The sequence below is a fragment of the Somniosus microcephalus genome, chromosome 32 (genome assembly GCF_052327205.1).
Source record: "Somniosus microcephalus isolate GS21.2 chromosome 32, FLI_Smic_1.0, whole genome shotgun sequence".
Lineage (NCBI taxonomy): Eukaryota > Metazoa > Chordata > Chondrichthyes > Squaliformes > Somniosidae > Somniosus > Somniosus microcephalus.
In genome coordinates this window covers 17,397,400-17,419,594 of record NC_141018.1, presented here as the reverse complement: position 1 = coordinate 17,419,594, position 22,195 = coordinate 17,397,400, and the positions used below count along the sequence as shown (strand labels likewise).

General features: G+C 54.5%; 1 protein-coding gene across 2 annotated transcripts in view; it reads left to right on the top strand.

Moving 5' to 3' along the window:
• Positions 1-22,195, top strand: part of LOC147097306 (sorting nexin-27-like) — a 138,986-nt gene that overhangs the window by 113,455 nt on the left and 3,336 nt on the right. Inside the window, exons 8-12 of one of the 2 annotated variants that reach the window (XM_085972163.1) lie at positions 5,173-5,262; positions 5,910-6,059; positions 7,348-7,476; positions 11,202-11,261; positions 13,765-13,815. In XM_085972163.1, coding sequence (XP_085828289.1) covers positions 5,173-5,262; positions 5,910-6,059; positions 7,348-7,476; positions 11,202-11,261; positions 13,765-13,815 — 480 coding nt within the window. Of the gene's footprint in view, positions 1-5,172; positions 5,263-5,909; positions 6,060-7,347; positions 7,477-11,201; positions 11,262-13,764; positions 13,866-22,195 lie in introns of both variants that reach the window. The other variant, XM_085972164.1, reaches the window with a different exon arrangement.

Below are 22,195 nucleotides of genomic sequence, written 5' to 3'. Positions count from 1 at the left end.
AAGGGGGGGAGAGAGGCGGGAGAAGGGGGGGAGAGAGGCGGGAGAAGGGGGGGAGAGAGGCGGGAGAAGGGGGGGGAGAAGGGGGGGAGAGGGGCGGGAGAAGGGGGGGAGAGAGGGGGGGGAGGGGCGGGAGAAGGGGGGGAGAGAGGGGCGGGAGAAGGGGGGGAGAGGGGCGGGAGAAGGGGGGGAGAGGGGGGAGAGAGAGGCGGGGGGGAGAGGGGGGAGAGAGAGGCGGGAGAAGGGGGGGAGAGGCGGGAGAAGGGGGGGAGAGAGGCGGGAGAAGGGGGGGAGAGAGGCGGGAGAAGGGGGGGGGAGAGGGGCGGGAGAAGGGGGGGGGGAGAGGGGCAGGAGAAGGGGGGTGGAGAGAGGCGGGAGAAGGGGGGGAGAAGGGGGGTGGAGAGAGGCGGGAGAAGGGGGGGGAGAGGGGGGGATAGAGAGGGGCAGGAGAAGGGGGGTGGAGAGAGGGGCAGGAGAAGGGGGTGGAGAGAGGCGGGAGAAGGGGGGGAGAGGGGGGAGAGAGGCGGGGGGGAGAGAGGCGGGGGAGAGGGGCGGGAGAAGGGGGGGAGAGGGGGGGAGAGGGGCGGGAGAAGGGGGGGGGAGAGGGGCGGGAGAAGGGGGGGGAGAGGGGCGGGAGAAGGGGGGGGAGAGGGGCGGGAGAAGGCGGGGGGAGAGGGGCGGGAGAAGGCGGGGGGAGAGGCGGGAGAAGGGGGGGGGAGAGGGGCAGGAGAAGGGGGGTGGAGAGAGGCGGGAGAAGGGGGGGAGAAGGGGGGTGGAGAGAGGCGGGAGAAGGGGGGGGAGAGGGGGGATAGAGAGGGGCAGGAGAAGGGGGGTGGAGAGAGGCGGGAGAAGGGGGGGAGAGGGGGGAGAGAGGCGGGGGAGAGGGGCGGGAGAAGGGGGGGAGAGGGGCGGGAGAAGGGGGGGAGAGAGGGGCGGGAGAAGGGGGGGAGAGAGGGGCGGGAGAAGGGGGGGAGAGGGGCGGGAGAAGGCGGGGGGAGAGGGGCGGGAGAAGGCGGGGGGAGAGGCGGGAGAAGGGGGGGGGGAGAGAGGCGGGAGAAGGGGGGGGAGAGGGGCGGGAGAAGGGGGGGGAGAGGGGCGGGAGAAGGGGCGGGAGAAGGGGGGGGAGAGGGGCAGGAGAAGGGGGGTGGAGAGAGGCGGGAGAAGGGGGGGAGAAGGGGGGTGAGAGAGGCGGGAGAAGGGGGGGGGAGAGGGGGGATAGAGGCGGGGGAGAGGGGCGGGAGAAGGGGGGGGAGAGAGGGGCGGGAGAAGGCGGGGGGAGAGGGGCGGGAGAAGGGGGGGAGAAGGCGGGGGGAGAGGGGCGGGAGAAGGCGGGGGGAGAGGGGCGGGAGAAGGCGGGGGGAGAGGGGCGGGAGAAGGCGGGGGGGGAGAGAGGCGGGAGAAGGGGGGGAGAGGGGCGGGAGAAGGGGGGGAGAGGGGCGGGGGGAGAGGGGCGGGAGAAGGCGGGGGGAGAGGCGGGAGAAGGGGGGGGGAGAGGCGGGAGAAGGGGGGGAGAGAAGCGGGAGAAGGGGGGGGAGAGGCGGGAGAAGGGGGGGGAGAGAGGCGGGAGAAGGGGGGGGAGAGAGGCGGGAGAAGGGGGGGAGAGGCGGGAGAAGGGGGGAGAGAGGCGGGAGAAGGGGGGGGAGAGGCGGGAGAAGGGGGGGGAGAGAGGCGGGAGAAGGGGGAAGGGGGGGAGAGGCGGGAGAGAGAGGCGGGGAGAGAGGCGGGAGAGAGAGGCGGGGAGAGAGGCGGGAGAAGGGGGGGAGAGAGGCGGGAGAAGGGGGGGGGAGAGGCGGGAGAAGGGGGGGGGAGAGGCGGGAGAAGGGGGGAGAGAGGCGGGAGAAGGGGGGGAGAGGCGGGAGAAGGGGGGGGAGAGAGGCGGGAGAAGGGGGGGAGAGAGGCGGGAGAAGGGGGGGAGAGAGGCGGGAGAAGGGGGGGGGAGAGAGGCGGGAGAAGGGGGAAGGGGGGGAGAGAGGCGGGAGAAGGGGGAAGAGAGGCGGGAGAAGGGGGGGGAGAGAGGCGGGAGAAGGGGGGGGGAGAGAGGCGGGAGAAGGGGGGGAGAGGGGGGAGAGGCGGGGGAGAGGGGGGGAGAGGCGGGAGAAGGGGGGGGAGAGGCGGGAGAAGGGGAGAGGGGGGAGAGAGGCGGGAGAAGGGGAGAGGCGGGAGAAGGGGGGGAGAGAGGCGGGAGAAGGGGGGGAGAGGCGGGAGAAGGGGGGGGGAGAGGGGCGGGAGAAGGGGGGAGAGGCGGGAGAAGGGGGGGGAGAGGCGGGAGAAGGGGGGGAGAGGCGGGAGAAGGGGGGGGAGAGGCGGGAGAAGGGGGAGAGAGGCGGAGAAGGGGGGGAGAGAGGCGGGAGAAGGGGGGGGAGAGAGGCGGGAGAAGGAGGGGAGAGAGGCGGGAGAAGGAGGGGAGAGAGGCGGGAGAAGGAGGGGGAGAGAGGCGGGAGAAGGGGGGGAGAGGCGGGAGAAGGGGGGGGAGAGGCGGGAGAAGGGGGGGAGAAGGGAGAGAGAGAGGCGGGAGAGGGAGGGGAGAGGCGGGAGAAGGGGGGGGAGAGAGGCGGGAGAAGGGGGGGAGAGAGGCGGGAGAAGGGGGGGGGAGAGAGGCGGGAGAAGGGGGGGGAGAGAGGCGGGAGAAGGGGGGGAGAGAGGCGGGAGAAGGGGGGGAGAGGCGGGAGAAGGGGGGAGAGGGGCGGGAGAAGGGGGGAGAGAGGCGGGAGAAGGGGGGGGAGAGGCGGGAGAAGGGGGGGGGAGAGGCGGGAGAGAGGCGGGGAGAGGCGGGAGAAGGGGGGGGAGAGGCGGGAGAAGGGGGGAGAGAGGCGGGAGAAGGGGGGGGGGAGAGGCGGGAGAAGGGGGGAGAGGCGGGAGAAGGGGGGGGAGAGGCGGGAGAAGGGGGGGGAGAGAGGCGGGAGAAGGGGGGGGGAGAGAGGCGGGAGAAGGGGGGGGAGAGGCGGGAGAAGGGGGGGGGGGAGAGGCGGGAGAAGGGGGAGAGAGGCGGGAGAAGGGGGGGGGAGAGGCGGGAGAAGGGGGGGGAGAGAGGCGGGAGAAGGGGGGGGAGAGGCGGGAGAAGGGGGGGAGAGGCGGGAGAAGGAGGGGAGAGAGAGGCGGGAGAAGGGGGGGGAGAGAGGCGGGAGAAGGGGGGGGAGAAGGGGGGGAGAAGGGAGAGAGAGGCGGGGGGGGGGGGAGAGAGGCGGGAGAAGGGGGGGGAGAGGCGGGAGAAGGGGGGGAGAGGTGGGAGAAGGGGGGGGAGAGAGGCGGGAGAAGGGGGGGAGAGAGGCGGGAGAAGGGGGGGGGGAGAGGGGCAGGAGAAGGGGGGGGGAGAGGGGGGGAGAAGGGGGAGAGGGGCGGGAGAAGGGGGGGGAGAGAGGGGCGGGAGAAGGGGGGGGAGAGAGGGGCGGGAGAAGGCGGGGGGAGAGGGGCGGGAGAAGGGGGGGGGAGAGAGGCGGGAGAAGGGGGTGAGAGGGGCGGGAGAAGGGGGGGGGAGAGGCGGGAGAAGGGGGGGGGAGAGGCGGGAGAAGGGGGGAGAGGCGGGAGAAGGGGGGGAGAGAGGCGGGAGAAGGGGGGGGAGAGAGGCGGGAGAAGGGGGTGAGAGGCGGAGAAGGGGGGGGAGAGAGGCGGGAGAAGGGGGGGAGAGAGGCGGGAGAAGGGGGGAGAGGCGGGAGAAGGGGGGAGAGAGGTGGGAGAAGGGGGGGAGAGAGGTGGAGAAGGGGGGGAGAGAGGCGGGAGAAGGGGGGGAGAGAGGCGGGAGAGAGCGGGAGAAAGGGGGGGGAGAGGCGGGAGAAGGGGGGGGGAGAGGCGGGAGAAGGGGGGGGGAGAGAGGCGGGAGAAGGGGGGGGAGAGGCGGGAGAAGGGGGAAGGGGGGGGAGAGGCGGGAGAAGGGGGGAAGAGAGGCGGGAGAAGGGGGGGGAGAGAGGCGGGAGAAGGGGGGGGGAGAGGCGGGAGAAGGGGGGAGAGGGGGGGGGAGAGGCGGGAGAAGGGGGGGGGAGAGGCGGGAGAAGGGGGGGGGGAGAGGCGGGAGAAGGGGGGAGAGGGCGGGAGAAGGGGGGGGGGGAGAGGCGGGAGAGAGGCGGGAGAAGGGGGGGGAGAGAGGCGGGAGAAGGGGGGGAGAGGCGGGAGAAGGGGGGGAGAGGGGCGGGAGAAGGGGGGGAGAGGGGCGGGAGAGAGGGGCGGGAGAAGGGGGGGGGGAGAGGGGCGGGAGAAGGGGGGGGAGAGGGGCGGGAGAAGGGGGGAGAGAGAGGCGGGGGAGAGGGCGGGAGAAGGGGGGGGGAGAGGCGGGAGAAGGGGGGGGGGAGGGGGGAGAGGCGGGAGAAGGGGGGAGAGAGGCGGGAGAAGGGGGGGAGAGGGGCGGGAGAAGGGGGGAGGGGCGGGAGAAGGGGGGGAGAGGGCGGGAGAAGGGGGGAGGGGGGCGGGGGGAGAGGGGCGGGAGAAGGGGGGGAGAGGCGGGAGAGGGGCGGGAGAAGGGGGGGAGAGGCGGGAGAGGGGCGGGAGAAGGGGGGGAGAGGGGCGGGAGAGAGGGGCGGGAGAAGGAGGGGGAGAGGCGGGAGAGAGGGCGGGAGAGGCGGGAGAGAGGGGCGGGAGAAGGGGGGGAGAGGGGCGGGAGAAGGGCGGGAGAAGGGGTGGGGGGAGAGGCGGGAGAAGGGGGGTGGAGAGAGGCGGGAGAAGGGGGGGGAAGAGAGGCGGGAGAAGGGGGGGAGAGGCGGGAGAAGGGGGGGAGAGGTGGGAGAAGGCGGGGGGGAGAGAGAGGCAAGGGGGGGGAGAGGCGGGAGAAGGGGGGGCAGAGAGGCGGGAGAAGGGGGGGGAGAGGCTGGGGGTGGGGGGGAGAGGCCGGGGGGGGAGGGGGAGAGGCAAGGGGGGGGGGGGGGGGTCGGGGGGTGAGGCGGGGGAAGGGGGGGCAGAGAGGCGGGAGAAGGGGGGGAGAGGCGGAGAAGAGGGGGAAGGGATTTCCAGAGCTTATGGCCTCGGCAGCTGAAGGCACAGTCGCCGGCGGTGGAGCGATTAAAATCGGGGCTGCTCATAGGCCAGAATTAGAGGAGCGCAGAGATCTCAGATCTGTGGGGCTGGAGTGATGGCACAGCAGTGCAGAGTTTCCGAAATGTTAGTTGGTAATATCCTTTTTTTGTACTGGTAACCGCTGGTCTGTCTATCGCTGCCCCAAGTCACCCAGCTGTGTTCTTGTCATTCCAGGCCGTGGAGGATGTGAAGAAAGGGCGGATTCGAGTCGGTGATAAGTCGTACCAGCTTCAGAAACTGTCCGAGCAGCACAAGAAAGTCATGGTAGGATTTTTCCCAATTGTTCGATGTTTGTGTGTCCACAGAATGGGGAAGTTTGCATCAGAAGCTGCCGGTTACAGTTGTTCTGAGAATCCTATTTACCAGAAATTGTGCAAGAATACTCGATTCTGATATTTAACCTCGCCTTCCGAAAGTTGAGAATATAACCAATTCTTTCAACGATAGCGACCACGTGAATTATTGTAGCGTCCTAAAGAGACAACACATGCCAATGGGTTTCACAGATGAAAGTGGACATGATGCAGTGGAAGAGTTAGGGGAAGGTGACTGAAGAATTGGTCACATAGATGGGTTTTTAAAAGGGAAGGAACTTGCATTTTGCTACCTCAGGACACCCCAAAGTGCTTTACAGCCATTAAGTGCTTTTGAAGTGTAGTCACTGTTGTAATGTAGGAAACATGGGCTGCCTCATTTCCTACATTACAACAGTGACTACACTTTAAAAGTACATAATTGGCTGTGAAGCACTTTGGGAGGTCATGGGATCATGAAATGCGCTATAGAAAATGCAAGTCTTGACAGAGTGCAGAATTTAACAGTGGTTAGTTCTGCTGGGGGAGGGGGGTTCTCTAGTTCGGTCGCGGGCTATTTGTTTCAGTCTGACACTAAATGCCTGTCTATCATTGCAGTACCTGAACATGATCCGGACTTGTGAAGGCTACAATCAGATAGTATTCCCACACTGTCGGTGTGACTCTCGGAGAAAGGGCCACGTGATGGCAGCCATTAGCATTCAGCACTTTAAACTGCACGCTTGCACAGAGGACGGACAGTTGGAGGTATGTGTGATCAGCTGGGACCCCGTGGGCTGGTTCTTTGGTGTCTCTCGATGTCTTAATGTAGCATCCTGCTTTTCCCGATTGCAGCATAAAATCTCCCTACAGTGAGCAGGGTGTCAGGACGTGACCCCATGCAAGTTCAAAGAATGATGCAGCACAGAAGGAGGCCATTCAGATCATTGTGCCTCTGCTGGCTCTTTGAAAGAGCTCTCCAATTAGTCCCACTCCCCTACTCTTTCCCCATAGCCCTGCAAATTTGCTATTTCAAGTATTTATACAATTGCCTTTTGAAAGTTACTATTGAATCTGTTGCCACCACCCTTTCAGGCAGTGCGTTGCAGATCATTATAACTCGCTGCGTTTTTAAAAAAAAAAAAAGAAATTTCCTCATCTCCCCCATTCATTTGTCAGTTACTTTAAATCTGTGTCCTCTGGTTACTGAGCTTTGTGCCAATGGAAATAATTTCTCCTTATTTACTCTATCGAAACCCCATATAATTTTGAAGAACTCCATTAAATCTTGGTTTAAGTTAAAAGATTTCTTGGTCTCGGGTTCACTGTTGGAGGTGGTGAGTGGCAGACTCGAGCTTCACGGGGAAGAAGCGTCACTCCAGACCGTTGGCGTATCTCCCAGCAGCCGCTGATCTTCCGACTGAGTTGCGGGAGAAACTCTCTTTTTTCCCCCCCCCCCCCTCCCCCTGCCCCCTCAGTGTTTGGTGCACGCAGTTGTAATATGTGGTAAAGACGTGGCATTGGCACAGAATGCAATCTCTTGGGTTTATCTGCCCTCCTGCCCCGCCAGTTTTCTCTCTGCACTCCTGAAGGCGTTGACTCCTTGCTTTGGGTTGCAGTGTCACGGGCTCCCAAAATTAAACAAAAAAACCGCATTCTCAGTCAGTACATGCACCAACCGCACTGATGGCTGGGACACTTTCTCCTAGACCTCTGTCACTTCTAAGAACATAGGAACATGAGGAACAGGAGTTGCCCCGTTCAATTTAGATCATGGCTGATCTGCACCTCAACCGCATTTACCTGCCTTTGCTCCAGATCCCCCGATACACTTACCCAACAAAAAAAATCTGTCAATCTTGAAAGCTACAATTGTCCCATCATCCGCAACCTTTTTGGGGAGAGAATTCCGGAGTTCTACTGCTGGCAATTGGCAGGTTTTTGGGTTATAAAAGGGATGGTTCGAGTCCTTCCCGAGTGGAATCCGTTCATCCTGTCTCAAGTTGGGTTTTTTGTGTGGAAAAAGTGCTGAAGTTTTGTTTTTTTAAAAAAAAAGAACCAGGTGATCATGTTTGAGTGGGAGGAGATGCACCAGTGGGACACAGACGAAGAGGGAATGGCGTTCTGCTTCGAGTACATCCGTGGCGAAAAGAAACCCCGCTGGGTGAAAATCTTCACTCCTTACGTGAGTAACTGATGCGTCGTGTGTTTCTAGACTCTCCTCGGTGCTTCCTGCTCCTGGGGCAGACCAGCACCGTTACCATTGGCGACATGTTGAGCCGTTTCATCGCTGGGCAGTTCGAGTGGTGTCGGCCGCAATGTTCCCTCTAAATGAGAGGGTTCAAATTTTGCAACAGCTTTTTACAACAGCAACCAATTAAAAGCATATACAGGAAACTTTCGATTCACCGGCACCTAAATAACCGGAAATCTCGGTTAACCGGCAAAATTCAGGAGTAGGTTCAGGTAAGTTTTACTTCTGCCTTCCTCGATCTGTTGCTGTGCAAGGGTGTGGCTGCAGCTGTTGCTAAGCTACAGAGATGCTTGGAACTTGTGGCCATTGTTCTGAACCTGTTGCTAAGCAACAGGGTTTGTTGCTTTATATGGAGCTCTCAGCTCTGTATCTTTTACTATAGCTTTCGGTTATCCGGAATTTTTGATGAACCAGCACCCCGTCGGTGCCGGATTAAAAAAAAGTTGTGTGTGTATATATATTGCCACCCCACCATCTCAAATCATGAGACAATCAGACCAACTCTTAAGAATCATGAAGTCCATTTTTTTTTGGTTTATAAATGTCATTAGTGGCTTTATTTAATATCTTAACTGGTCACAACTCTTACAAAAACTGTATTACATGTGTCTCATGTCAGAATTTGCATTGTCAGGTGCCCCATCAAAGTTAATCATAACCTCTCCGGGTCATTGGGATATGCTAATAGTGGAGATTAGGTCAGGACAATGGCGGAGGACGTAACAGACAGGTGGGGACTCATCACCTGTGAGGTGTTAATGGCAGATTGGATTGGGCCATAGCAATAGAGGCACTGAATCTCAACACATTAGCAACTATTAGCAAGGCCACGTTAACTATCCGAGATTGTGCAGGTCTCCTGTTCCTTTGTAACAGAAAACATCAGGTTAAAAGTTGATTAGCCGTTAAACCAAAGATGGCCATTATGTCAATGTCTAGCGGTTTGGAGGACAGGAACTTCACTTCAATATACATTCTGGGCAAAGTCTCTCACATCCGAGGCTACCGCAATCAGACTGGATTTGTCTTTAACAAATCTATGCTGGCTGTCCCTTATTAATAAGGAGCAGATTTAACAAGCCATCCCAAAAACAAATGGACTGGATATTGTTGGTGGGAGGAAAACATCTGATGAATCAAATGACTTGTTCTGTTACGTTTTCTTATTCCACCAGACATTAGCAATACCTTTGTTTCCAACATTTGCTGGAAGGAGGTGAGAAACTAAAGCTGGAGTTAACGTGCGCTCAGTGCAATTCTAAACCCGTACGGGACTCGTGCCTCACGCCTTTAGTACCCTCTTAGGTTATACCAACACACTTTCATTGAAGTGCTCCCAAAACCACTTTCCATGGGAGCAAAAGCGCTTTGTAGAACTGCGGCCTAATTTAAGGTTAAAAGGTGCTTCCCTCCCCCTCCGCCTTGGTATTGTTCAGCTTTAATCAGACATCCGTTCACATTTCAGTGCAGGACCATCTTCTTGGGTTACACATCCACAGCTCACCTTTGCCAGCATTACACTGCATGAATTGAAACATTAAAAAAAGAGTTTTACCTGAAGAGGTTCACCAAGACACACACTGTCCAGCGATCGTGATAAAATATATTTCAAAAAAAATATTAATCTAATAATATATTCCAAATATAAGAATAAAATTTTAACTCTTCACTTCCCTGCCTTCATTTCACTGAGCGGCCTTCTATCTGAGGACTTGGGTTCTTTGGAAACTACATGGAGTCAAAGTTAAACCTCTTTCAGTGTTTCATTGCATGAGAGTCCAATATCCCGAATCTCTATCATTACTTCTAAGCTCGCTTCATTGTATAAACTGTTTACTTTCCTGAAATTCCAGCCTTCAGAATGATTCCATAACTCATGTAAAGTTATGTGATTCAGTGACACTGCCCTGGCCTTTGGAAACAGAAGACTAGGCATTTTCCTTTCATCTCTCCGCAATGGATTTAAGCCCAGCTCCCAGATGTGGAAAGGCAATGCTGTAACACGAGTGTGACAGTCAGACCCTGATCAGGAACCTGAATACAATCTTCAGACTCACTTTGATAAGCTGAAAAAAGAGCTTTCATCAAAATAATTCAGCGCACAACTTGCATACCCAAAGAACTGGTGACTTATGTTGCTGTTATTGGTCAGGCCCCCGCGGTGTGCTGATCCAAAGTGTGGCCGGAGACTGCCTTTCTGCGCGGAGTGGGTCCTGGAAGCTGAGTGGGGGACCAGCGTAGGCCTTGGCAACCAGTCACCGAGTGCGCGTCTCAGGCCCTGAATCCGAGCCACCCGGCCCAGCACCATTTTAATTGCAGCTCCAGTGCCTCCCGGTTCCACCGAGTCCGACTATGTCTCTTGAATTCGCCGCCACCCTGGGGAGCATGCACACTCTCAGCGGGAAAATCAGCGCGGTTGATCGAGCGGTTGCTGGGGCGCAGAGAATTGTGGGTCCTACGGTTGCCATTGGTCAGTGGTCGTCCGAGACAACGCTCGCCGGGTCCCAGAGCTCTTGCCAAACGCCGTTCCAATTCGGATCGGCTCTCTGAGGTTCCCGGGCCATTCTTTCAGCACTATGACTTTTCCCCACTAGTTCAGTATTGGGCCCCCCCACCCCGCTCCAGCTGTCCAGTGCACGGCCTGAGAATTTAAGTGCGTGGGAGCTTACAGATCCATATACTCGCTCATCTTAGAGGGAACATAGGTCAGCCGTGGCTCAGTGGGTAGCATTGCCGCCTCTGAGTCAGAAGGTCGTGGTTCAAGCCCCACTCCAGAGACTTGAGCACAAAATCCTGGCTGACACTGAGGGAGCGTTGCACTGTCAGAGGTGCCGTCTTTCGGATGAGACATTAAACCGAGGCTCCGTCTGCTCTCAGGTGGACGTAAAAGATCCCGTGGCCACTACTCCAAAGAAGAGCAGGGGAGTTCTCCACGGTTTCCTGGACAATATTTATCCCTCATCCAACATCACGAAAACAGATTATCTGGTCATTATCACATTGCTTTATTGGCTGTAAAGTGCTATAAAAGACACTATATAAATGCAAGTTCTTTCTTTAGAATCATACAGCACAGAAGGAGGCTATTCGGCCCATCGTGCCTGTGCCGGCTCTTTGAAAGTGCTATCGAATTTGTCCCACTTCCCTACTCTTTCCCCATAGCCCTGCAAATTTCTCCGTTTGAAGTATATATTCAATTCCCTTCTGCAGGTTACTATTGAATAGTATCTGCTGTTGTTTTGCCTGACTCGGTGACGTGCTCCACATTCCTGCAGGAACACTGGCTGATGCAATGCCGCTGGTTTGCTCAGTAAAGGCAGGGAGTCAAGTGGGAGACCTGGGGCGTGCAGTCCAGGTGCTGAACTGTTGGGGCGCTGAGGTGCCAGAGTCATTTCTGCTGATTGTGGTGCACCTCCAGCAGCTACCAGGGACGGCCCGGGCATGGCCTGGGATGTGGTAGCCACACCCACTGTCCCTCCTACCCCTCGTCGCCCCATTGGACCAGTGTGTGAGGACACGGCACGGGGACCCATCCCTGTTTACATTGCCACGTTTTACCTACATAAACCCCGACTGCACTTTTAGAAAGTAATTCATTGCCCGTCGAGTGCTTTGGGATGTCCTGTTTGCGTGACTGTTTCCTTTTCCTTTCACAGTTTAACTACATGCACGAATGTTTCGAGCGCGTTCTGTGTGAGCTGAGGTGGAGGAAGGAGGTAAGAGAGAGCAAGGGGCGGGGGGAGGTGGAATAATGGTCTGAACAGCCCCAGGATTTGTCTGATCACACGGTCAGAGTGCGCGGAGGAACCTTTAGCCTCGTGGAAAGCAATTCACACACAGGCTGCAGAGGGCTGTGTTACTGAGATCGTCCTCTCCAGTCAGCAGGCCAGATGGACTCTGCATTCACTGAGGCGGAGTCCAGAGAAACTCTTGTTTTTGCTTTGATTGCATGTCTGATATTCCTTGTTAAAATGAAATGCTTTTTTTGCACCCCATTGAGCCACCCCTTGGTGATGGGGCTTTTATGAAGTGGTTTCTAGGTGTGAGCGCTATCTTATCACCAACAGAAAGAAAGCCTAATCTTTTGTGATCCTAAATGCTTTTACTAGATAACCACGTGGTGCCGATTGCTGCTTAACACGTCTGCAAGTTCCTCGGGAGATTGTGTAAAATAAGTCATATGTTCAATAATCAATGTCTGTCCCTCCCTCCCACTCTGTCTGTTTCCCCTGGCTGGGGAGTCTAGAACACAGGGTCACAGTCTCAGAATAAGGGGTCAGCCATTTTGGACTGAGATGAGGAGAAATTTCTTCACTCAGAGGGTGGTGAATCTTTGGAATTCTCTACCCCAGAGAGCTGTGGAGGCTCAGTCATTGGGTATATTGAAGACAGAGATCGATAGATTTTTGAATATTAAGGGAATCAAGGGATATAGGGAGAGGGCGGGAATGTGGTATTGAGATGGAGGATCAGCCATGATCTTCTTGAATGGCGGAGCAGGCTCAAGGGGCCAAATGGCCTACTACTGCTCCTATTTCTTATGTTCTTGTGTCTCCCTCTCCCTCCCTCCCCCTCTCCGTCTCCCTCCCTCCCTCCCTTCCCCTCTCCGCCTCCCTCCCTCCCTCCCTCCCCCTCTCCGTCTCACTGCCTTCCTCCCTTCCCCTCCCCCTCCCCGTCTCCCTGCCTCCCTCACTCCTCCCCCTCTCCGCCTGCCCTCCCTCCCTCCCTCCCCCTCTCCCTGCCCTCCCTCCCTCCCTCCCTCCCCCTCTCCGTCTCCCTGCCTTCCTCCCTCCCTCCCCCTCTCCGTCTCCCTGCCTTCCTCCCTCCCCCTCTCCGTCTCCCTGCCTTCCTCCCTCCCCCTCTCCGTCTCCCTGCCTTCCTCCCTCCCCCTCTCCGTCTCCCTGCCTTCCTCCCTCCCCCTCTCCGTCTCCCTGCCTTCCTCCCTCCCCCTCTCCGTCACACTGCCTTCCTCCCTCCCCCTCTCCGTCTCACTGCCTTCCTCCCTCCCCCTCTCCGTCTCACTGCCTGCTTTCCTCCCTCCCCCTCTCCGTCTCACTGCCTGCTTTCCTCCCTCCCCCTCTCCGTCTCACTGCCTTCCTCCCTCCCCCTCTCCGTCTCACTGCCTGCCTTCCTCCCTCCCCCTCTCCGTCTCACTGCCTTCCTCCCTCCCCCTCTCCGTCTCACTGCCTTCCTCCCTCCCCCTCTCCGTCTCACTGCCTGCCTTCCTCCCTCCCCCTCTCCGTCTCACTGCCTTCCTCCCTCCCCCTCTCCGTCTCACTGCCTGCTTGCTTTCCTCCCTCCCCCTCTCCGTCTCACTGCTTTCCTCCCTCCCCCTCTCCGTCTCACTGCCTCCCTCCCTCCCCCTCTCCGTCTCACTGCCTTCCTCCCTCCCCCTCTCCGTCTCACTGCCTTCCTCCCTCCCCCTCTCCGTCTCACTGCCTTCCTCCCTCCCTCCCCCTCTCCGTCTCACTGCCTTCCTCCCTCCCTCCCCCTCTCCGTCTCACTGCCTTCCTCCCTCCCTCCCCCTCTCCGTCTCACTGCCTTCCTTCCTCCCTCCCCCTCTCCGTCTCACTGCCTTCCTCCCTCCCCCTCTCCGTCTCACTGCTTTCCTCCCTCCCCCTCTCCGTCTCACTGCCTCCCTCCCTCCCCCTCTCCGTCTCACTGCCTCCCTCCCTCCCCCTCTCCGTCTCACTGCCTCCCTCCCTCCCCCTCTCCGTCTCACTGCCTTCCTCCCTCCCTCCCCCTCTCCGTCTCACTGCCTGCCTCCCTCCCTCCCCCTCTCCGTCTCACTGCCTGCCTCCCTCCCTCCCCCCTCTCCGTCTCACTGCCTCCCTCCCTCCCCCTCTCCGTCTCACTGCCTGCCTCCCTCCCTCCCCCCTCTCCGTCTCACTGCCTCCCTCCCTCCCCCTCTCCGTCTCACTGCCTCCCTCCCTCCCCCTCTCCGTCTCACTGCCTGCCTTCCTCCCTCCCCCTCTCCGTCTCACTGCCTTCCTCCCTCCCCCTCTCCGTCTCACTGCCTGCCTCCCTCCCTCCCCCCTCTCCGTCTCACTGCCTCCCTCCCTCCCCCTCTCCGTCTCACTGCCTGCCTTCCTCCCTCCCCCTCTCCGTCTCACTGCCTTCCTCCCTCCCCCTCTCCGTCTCACTGCCTTCCTCCCTCCCCCTCTCCGTCTCACTCTGTCTGTCACTGTCTCACACTGTCTCTCTGTGTCTCTCCCACAGATGGAGGAAGCTGGCGATGATGAAGATAACAGGAACAGCACCAGTCGCATGGTACGGACATGGGGGAAGGAGGAGCGTGTAGAAATGCTTTGATGTCACTGGTGAGGCTGGCATGAAGCTGTGACCCCCGAGTTGTCCGATTACAGATTTGCCCCTTTACAGGCTAAGCTGAAGCTCTCCTAAAGAGCAAACGTCAATATTGGTGTCATCGGATTCAATCAGGCCCAATAGTAACATCACCAATTCCATCAACACCCTGTTCTCAATAGGATGTTGATGATGACGCCCTTTCAAACTATCTGACAGAGAATGTTTCTCGATTGGTCTCTTGCTGTGTTTCTGATGAGACTCTTCTGCCATTTGAAATCACTGATTCAATTAATAATCTTGAGTATAGGAGTTTGAGGGATGATCTGATCGAGATGTTTAAAATGTAAAAAGGATTCGATAGGGTCGATACAGAGAAACTATTTCCTCTGGTGGGGGAATCTAGAATAAGGAGGCATAATCTTAAAATTAGAGCTAGGCTGTTTAGGAGGGAAATCGGGAAGCACTTTTTCACACTAAGGGTGGTAGAAATCTGGAACTCTTCCCCCCTCTCCTCCACACCCCCCCCCCCCCCCCACCGCCCCAAAAGGCTTTGGATGCTGGGCGACAGTCAGCTTTCAAGACTGAGATGGGTGGATTTTTGTTGGGTAAGGGTATCAAGGGATGTGGAGCAATGGCGGGTCAATGGAGTTGAATCGCTGATCAGCCACGATCTCATTGAATGGCGGATCGGGCTCGAGGGGCTGATTGGCCTCCTCCTGTTCCTGATATTTCTAAATGTAGCTTTGGAACTTTTCAGTGTGGCTGTTGTCCTGTGCCTGTTGGGTAACTCCAGCTCTCCTTTCAATGTTCTTTTATGCTAATTCCCAGAGCCTCCATTATATATTTGCAGCAATGGTATGTTTTGATTCCACAGTGCTAATGGGAGGAGTACATTGATGTATTTGAGCCCCTGGTTTGGTTGTGTCTGCGCTGGGAACCACTGGGTTGAAGCAATCGGCTTGTTCCAATTCCTTGGAGGAACGTGTGCTCACTGCCCGTGAGTGATCCCGTTGACTCTGGGTCCTGTCCTGGCCTGTCTTATCTGGCTCACTGTTTGCTGTCTTATTTCCACTCCATACTTCTAATTTTTTGGGCGTCCATCTGAATTATGTTTTAAATGCCTAGCAGAGTCAAAACTGTCTAAAAAAGGGAGTATTACTGGAGGGGCAGCATCACAGGAAGCTTCATCCCATCTCCAGGAGCTGGTCGAATGCTAAATCCTGCACCATATATAATAATCCAGTCTGTACTTAGCAGTATCAGATGAATTCTCCCTCCCTTCTAGCACATACACTTTGGAAAGTGAATAGGAATTTACATTCAGGTTTTGGGATTATCAGGAAACTCTCGATTTACCGGCGCCTAAATAACCGGAAATCTCTGTTAACCGGCAAAATTCAGGAGTAGGTTCAGCTAAGTTTTACTTCATATTAGTGGCCGTTCCTGGATCTGTGTAACTGGGGTTCCTGCACCTGTTGCTAAACAACAGGGACGCCTGGATCTTGTGGCCGGGGTTCCTGCACCTGTTGCTAAGCAACAGGGAAGCCTGGTTCTGTTGCTGTGTACGGGGCTCTCGTACTTTTTAACTATACCTCTCTGTAATCCGGACTTTTTTTTGGATAAACCGGCACCACGCCGGTCTCGTCGGTGCCGGATAAAAGAGTTTCCTGTGAAATGCTTAAATTAACCCATTTTCTGACTCTCTCACAGTCCAGTACAAACTCTATTGACAGTTACGTAAATCCCATCGGGGCCGCAAAACCACATAATGAAGTGTCATTAACTCCTTACTTCCCAGGGTAGTCCTGGGTGCAGTTGGTGACGGACGCACATTGGCTAACACTGCCGAGAGAGGCGGGTTGGTTTCCACCGTCCACACTGCAATCTGCGTCCCAGCAGTGTTCGTGTGCTGAAGACTCCTCACCCCTACCTTGTACCAGTGGAATTCAGCCGTGCGAGATTCCAAGGAAGCTGCACCTCTTGTCGCATCTGTCGCCGTGGCTCGGCCGTTACTTCTCTTGCCTTTGGGTCAGAGTGTTGTGGGTTCGAGTCCCACGACACAACTTAAAGTTCTTTAATCTAGGTTGACAGTCCAATGTTGAGGGACTGCTGCACTGTTGAAAATACTTTCAGGCGAGACAATTAAACAAGGTTTCTTCTGCCTTTGCGGTGCTTCCCGTGTACATTACACATCAGTGGCACTTTTTGAAGAGCAGCAACAACAAACATTTATATAGCGCCTTTCACGTAGTAAAACGTGCCAAGGCACTTCACAGGAGGGTTATCAAACAAAAATCTGACACCCAGCCACATTAGGACAGGTGAGCAAAAGCTTGGATGAAGTGGTAGGTTTTAAGGAGTGTCTTAAAGGAGGGAGAGGTAGAAAGGTGGAGAGGTTTAGGGAGGGAATTCCAGAGCTTGGGGCCTAGGCAGCTAAAGGCATGGCCGCCAATGGTAGAGCGAAGGAAATCAGGGATTCGCAAGAGGCCAGAATTGGAGCAGCGCAGGGATCTCGGAGGGTTGTCGGGCTGGAGACGGTTATAGAGATAGGGAGGGGTGAGGCCATGGAATTTTAAAATCAAGGCGTTGCTGGACTGGGAGCCAATGTAGGGCAGCAAGCACAGGGGTGATGGGTGAACGGGACTTGGTGCGAGTTAGGATATGGGCAGCAGAGTTTAGTCTGTCGGGAGAACAGAGCAGGGAGATCTTGCAGTGTCCTGGGCAGCAACTGATTAATAGGCCATTCATCTCATACCTAGGTCACTGCACCTCAAAAGTGATAACAACTCCAAGCACTCTACACAATGAATTAATGTCATAAGAACATAAGAAATAGGAGCAGGAGTTGGCCATACAGTCCCTCAAGCCTGCTCCGCCATTCAATAAGATCATGGCTGATCATCGACCTCAACTCCACTTTCCCGCCCGATCTCTATATCCCTTGATTCCCCTGGAGTCCAAAAATCTATCGGTCTCAGCCTTGAATATACTCAAAGACGCAGCATTCACAGCCCTCTGGGGCAGAGAATTCCAAAGATTCACAACCCTCTGAAGAAATTCCTCCTCATCTTGGTCTTAAATGGCTGACCCCTTATCCTGAGACTATACCCCCTAGCTCTAGACACTCCAGCCAGGGGAAACAACCTCTCGGCATCTACCCTGTCAATCCCCCTCAGAATCTTGTATGTTTCAATGAGATCACCTCTCATTCTTCTAAACTCCAGAGAGTATCGGCCCATTCTACACAATCTCTCCTCATAGGACAGCCCTCTCATCCCAGGAATCAATCTAGTGAACCTTCGTTGCACCGCCTCCAAGGCAAGTATATCCTTCCTTAGATAAGGAGACCAAAACTGTGCCCAGTACTCCAGGTGTGGTCTCGCCAAGGCCCTGTACAATTGGAGCAAGACTTCCTTACTCTTATACTCCAACCCCCTTGTACAGGAAACTTCGATATCCGGCACCGACGGGACCGAGCTGCTGCCGATCTATCAAAACTTCCAGATAGACCAGCGCTAATGTTGAAGTATACAGAGGTTTTCATCTCCGTATCTAACAACAAACACTGTTGCTTAGCAACAGCTTGTAAACGCTAGGCCCGTACCTTGGAAGCGTCTCTGAAGCTGTTACTAAGCTACAGAGACGCTTTCCAGAGCCTGACTTTTTTTTTAAACAAAATGCTAGAAGAAAAAAAACCTAACCAAAATGGCTGCTGATTTCTGCCGTTAGATTGAGGTTTCTGGACATACAACCTCTGGATAAACCAAAGTTTCTTGTAATAAAGGCCAACATGCCATTTGACTTCCTTATTGCTTGCTGTACCTGCATGCTAGCTTTCTGTGTTTCTTGCACGAGGACACCCAAATCTCTCTCAACACCCAACATTTGAAAGTTACTCACCATTTAAAAAATATTCTGTTTTTCTTCCTACCAAAGTGAATAACCTCACATTTCCCGACATTATACTCCATCTGCCACCTTACTGCCCACTCACTTAGTCTATCTGTATCCCTTTGCAGACTCTGTTCTCCTCGCAGCTTACTGTCCCACCTAGCTTTGTATTGCCAGCCAACTTGGATACATTACACTCGGTCCCTTCATCTAGGTCATTAATATAGATTGTAAATAGCTGAGGCCCCAACACTGATCCTTGTGGCACCCCACTAGTTACAGCCTGCCAACCTGAAAAAGACCCGTTTATCCCTACTCTCTGTTTTCTGTCCGTTAACCAATCCTCTATCCATGCTACTATATTACCCCCAAACCCATGAGCCCTAATCTTGTGTAATAACCTTTTATGTGGCACCTTATCGAATGCCTTTTGGAAATCCAAATATACTACATCCACTGGTTCCCCTTTATCTACTCTGCTAGTTACATCCTCAAAAAACTCTTAGGGAAATCCTGTTTGACAAATTTATTTTCATAAAACCATGTTGACTCTGCCTAATGTTATGATTTTCTAAGTGCCCGGATACCACTTCCTTAACAATGGATTCCAGCATTTTCTGACGACTGATGTCAGGCTAACTGGCCTGTAGTTCTCTGTTTTCTCTCTCCCGCTCTCGTTTCTTGAATAGCGGTGTTACATTTGCGACCTTCCAATTCGCTGGGACCGTTCTAGAATCTAGGGAATTTTGGAAGATCACAACCAATGCATCCACTAAGACACTATCCAAGTGTCTGCGTAATTGAATTAAAGTGTGCAAAGCCTGCAGCAGCAACAAATGATTACTTCAGTCCAGTATATACCCTCAGACTGAGAGTGTGCGCTTATTCAGATCACTCTCGGGACTCTGCATAAACCTCTAGGCCAAGAGTGTCCAATTTTTTTGTACTCGAGTATCTACCATGAAGCCTTGGGGCCCCATATAAAGTACACTCCAAAAGTCATTAATTGGCTGTGAAGCAATTTGGGACATCCCAAGGGCGTGAAAGGTGCTATAGAAATGTAAATTTGTTCGTTCTTTAAATCTGTTTTATTAATTTGCATACATCTGTTTGTCGTGTACATTAATGATTTAGATATGAATGTAGGAGGTATGATCAGAAAGTTCGCAGATGACACAAATTGGTGTAGAGTTGGTAAATAGCGAGGGGGGAAGCCTCAGGCTACAGGACGATATAGATGGGTTGGTCAGATGGGCAGAACAGTGGCAAATGGAATTTAACCCTGAAAAGTGTGGGGTGATGCATTTTGGGAGGACTAACAAGGCAAGGGAATACACAATGAATGGTAGGACCCTAGGAAGGACAGAGGGACCTTGGTGTGCATGTACATAGATCCCTGAAGGCAGCAGGACAGGTAGATAAGGTGGTTAAAAAGGCATATGGGATACTTGCCGAGGCATAGAATATAAGAGCAGGGAGGTTATGATGGAGCTGTACAAAACGCTAGTTAGGCCACAGCTGGAATACTGTGTGCAGTTCTGGTCGCCACACTAGGAAGGATGTGATTGCATTGGAGAGGGTGCAGAGGAGATTCACCAGGATGTTACCTGGGCTGGAGCGCTTCAGCTATGAAGAGAGACTGGACAGACTGGGGTTGTTTTCCTTAGAGCAGAGAAGGCTGAGGGGGGACCTGATTGAGGTGTACAAAATTATGAGGGGCATAGATAGGGTAGATAGAAAGGAACTTTTCCCCTTAGTAGAGGGGTCAATAACCAGGGGGCATAGTTTCAAGGTAAGGGGCAGGAGGTTTAGAGGGGATTTGAGGAAAAACTTTTTCACCCAGAGGGTGGTTGGAATCTGGAACTCACTGCCTGAAAGGGTGGTAGAGGCAGGAACCCTCACAACATTCAAGAAGCATTTAGATGAGCACTTGAAATGCCATAGCATACAAGGCTACGGACCAAATGCTGGAAAATGGGATTAGAACAGACAGGGCTTGATGGCCGGCGCGGACACGATGGGCCGAAGGGCCTCTTTTTGTGATGTATAACTCTGACTCTATGATTCTATCTCGAGTCGCTGATATGGGCAAATGTTGGTGCTCCATTTTAGCATTTGTCCGCCATTGAGGCAACAGCCCTTTCTAAGCCTCCTGGCCCACGGGATTCACAGAACTAACGCATGTATAAGAAATCTAAGTGCAAATGGGACCTACTGGGTTGGGCTTCGAGCGAGAGTTTACCAGGGGCTTCGACCTCCTGTGGCCCACGGGCTGCGGTATGGATACCCCTGCTACCTCGGAGCTGGGACTTGGGAGTGAGTCTGCCCAAACACTTGGGGAGGCCGCATAATGTGGTACAGGTATTTTTTTGGAGGAGTTGTTACTGATGTTGACCACCTCTGTTTGCTGCCACGGAGACCTCGGTCTAAAGTGAGCAGGCGGAGGACAGGAAAATAAATGGAACTGAACCAAGCGATTTTGGTCTAGTAGAGTTGACAAGAGAGGATGTTTCCTATTCAGTAAATGGAAACCATTTGGTGCAGACAAACTGGGGGTGAGCAGAGCCCGTCTCCAGTGGTTGTCAGTAGTACAGGAAACTTTGTGCTATCCGGCACCGACGGGACCGAGCTGTTGCCGTCCCATCAAAACTGCCGGACAAACCAGCGCTAATGTTGAAACATACGGAGATTTTGAGCGCCGTATCTGGCAACAAACCCTAACAGCTTCGAAACAGTCGGCCATACCTTGCAAGCGTCTCTGTAGCTTAGCAACAGCTTCAGCGAGACCTTGCAGAGCCTGACTGGTGGGGGAAAAAAAAGCAACGAAAAGAAAAAAACCTAACCAAACGGCTCCTGATTGTTGCCGGTGGCTCGAGCATTCCGGACAGTTAACCTCCGGATAAACCAAAGTTTCCTGTACTGTACAGACTAGCGAGGTTAATCATAGAGTCTCACCTGAAGAGTACAACATTTTCAAAGGATCTAATCAAGTATAATATCCTCACTGGATTGGACATTTAGACTCTTATGGTGGCTGTATTTAATGTTTGTTAATTCCAGTCGAACATCTGAAGATTGATTTATTGTTTTCCTATTCCCCACCACCAAAATCAATTGATACTCAGATCCACATCTTGTGCACTGGGACCTATCTGTGAATGATATTCTCGGATAGGCCACAACCTTGCAGATGTGACTAACCTGGTCTTGGGGGAACAGGAGGAGGCCATGCAGCCCCTCGAGCCTGTTCTGCCATTCAATGAGATCATGGCTGATCTGTGACCTAACTCCATATACCTGCCTTTGGCCCATATCCCTTCATATCTTTGGTTAACGGAAATCTATCAATCTCCGATTTAAGATTAAAAATTGGCCCAGCATCAACTGCCATTTGCGGTAGAGAGTTCCAAACTTCTACCACCCTTTGTGTGTAGAAGTGTTTCCTAACTTCACTCCTGAAAGGGCTGGCTCTAATTTTTAGACTGCCCCCTAGTCCTAGAATCCCCAACTAGCGGAAAGGGTAGATCGAGAGAAACTCTATCAGTTCCCCTTAATATCTTGCAAACTTCGATCAGATCACCCCTTAACCTTCTAAGTTCCAGGGAATACCCTAGTTTGTGCAATCAATAGTGCTGCATCTGGCTGGCCTGGGTTTTGGCGATAATTGTAATTCTTCCTAATGAGAGAATTTATTGCACTACAGAATTGGCAAATAAAAAACCTCACGGGATTGCAGTAAGTCTTTGCACCCCCTCCCACAAGAGGGGCACAGCCCGCAGACACTCGCGTCCAAACCTACACTCAATGTCCACCCGAAAAATATTTAGTGGGATTGAGATTGGGCTGAGAGTCCAATGTAAGTGAGTGGATCGCAGATACTTCTGGAACTGCTTCATCCTCTCTCCCTCCCCCCAAACATTCTGGGAATGCTCTGAGCCCATGCCCGCCTCTCCCCATCATTCTGTGTACAGTAAAATACTCATTCGAGTTCCTATTAACTCGTGGGTTTAATCAGCTCACAATCCCTCACCCCTTCCAGGGTCAGACCTACTGCATTTTGTGCTGTAACCTCACGTCTGCTGTCAGCTCCCAACGTCATCTCTTAATCTGCTAATTCTCTCTGACTTTTGCCTAAGATGCGATTCTGTAGTTGCAGTGATCTGATTATATACCGCGTTGACTATAATGTATTTGCGCAATACAGATGTTAATAGATGTTTGTTGTTATGAAGGAATCTCCTGAGAGAAATTAGGCCGTCTAAAGATCACACTGTCTTATGGTTTCACCGATCGATGTAAATCTTCAAAATGAGCACGCGAAACTGCACAGCACAGGCAGTGTTTCAATGCTGCAATTTTGAAAGATTTATTTTTCTTAGCAAAGCAGTGAGGGATTTCTGTTCCTCCACTGTCCCCTCTTCATCGCCCCAAGCTCAGCCATGATCTTATT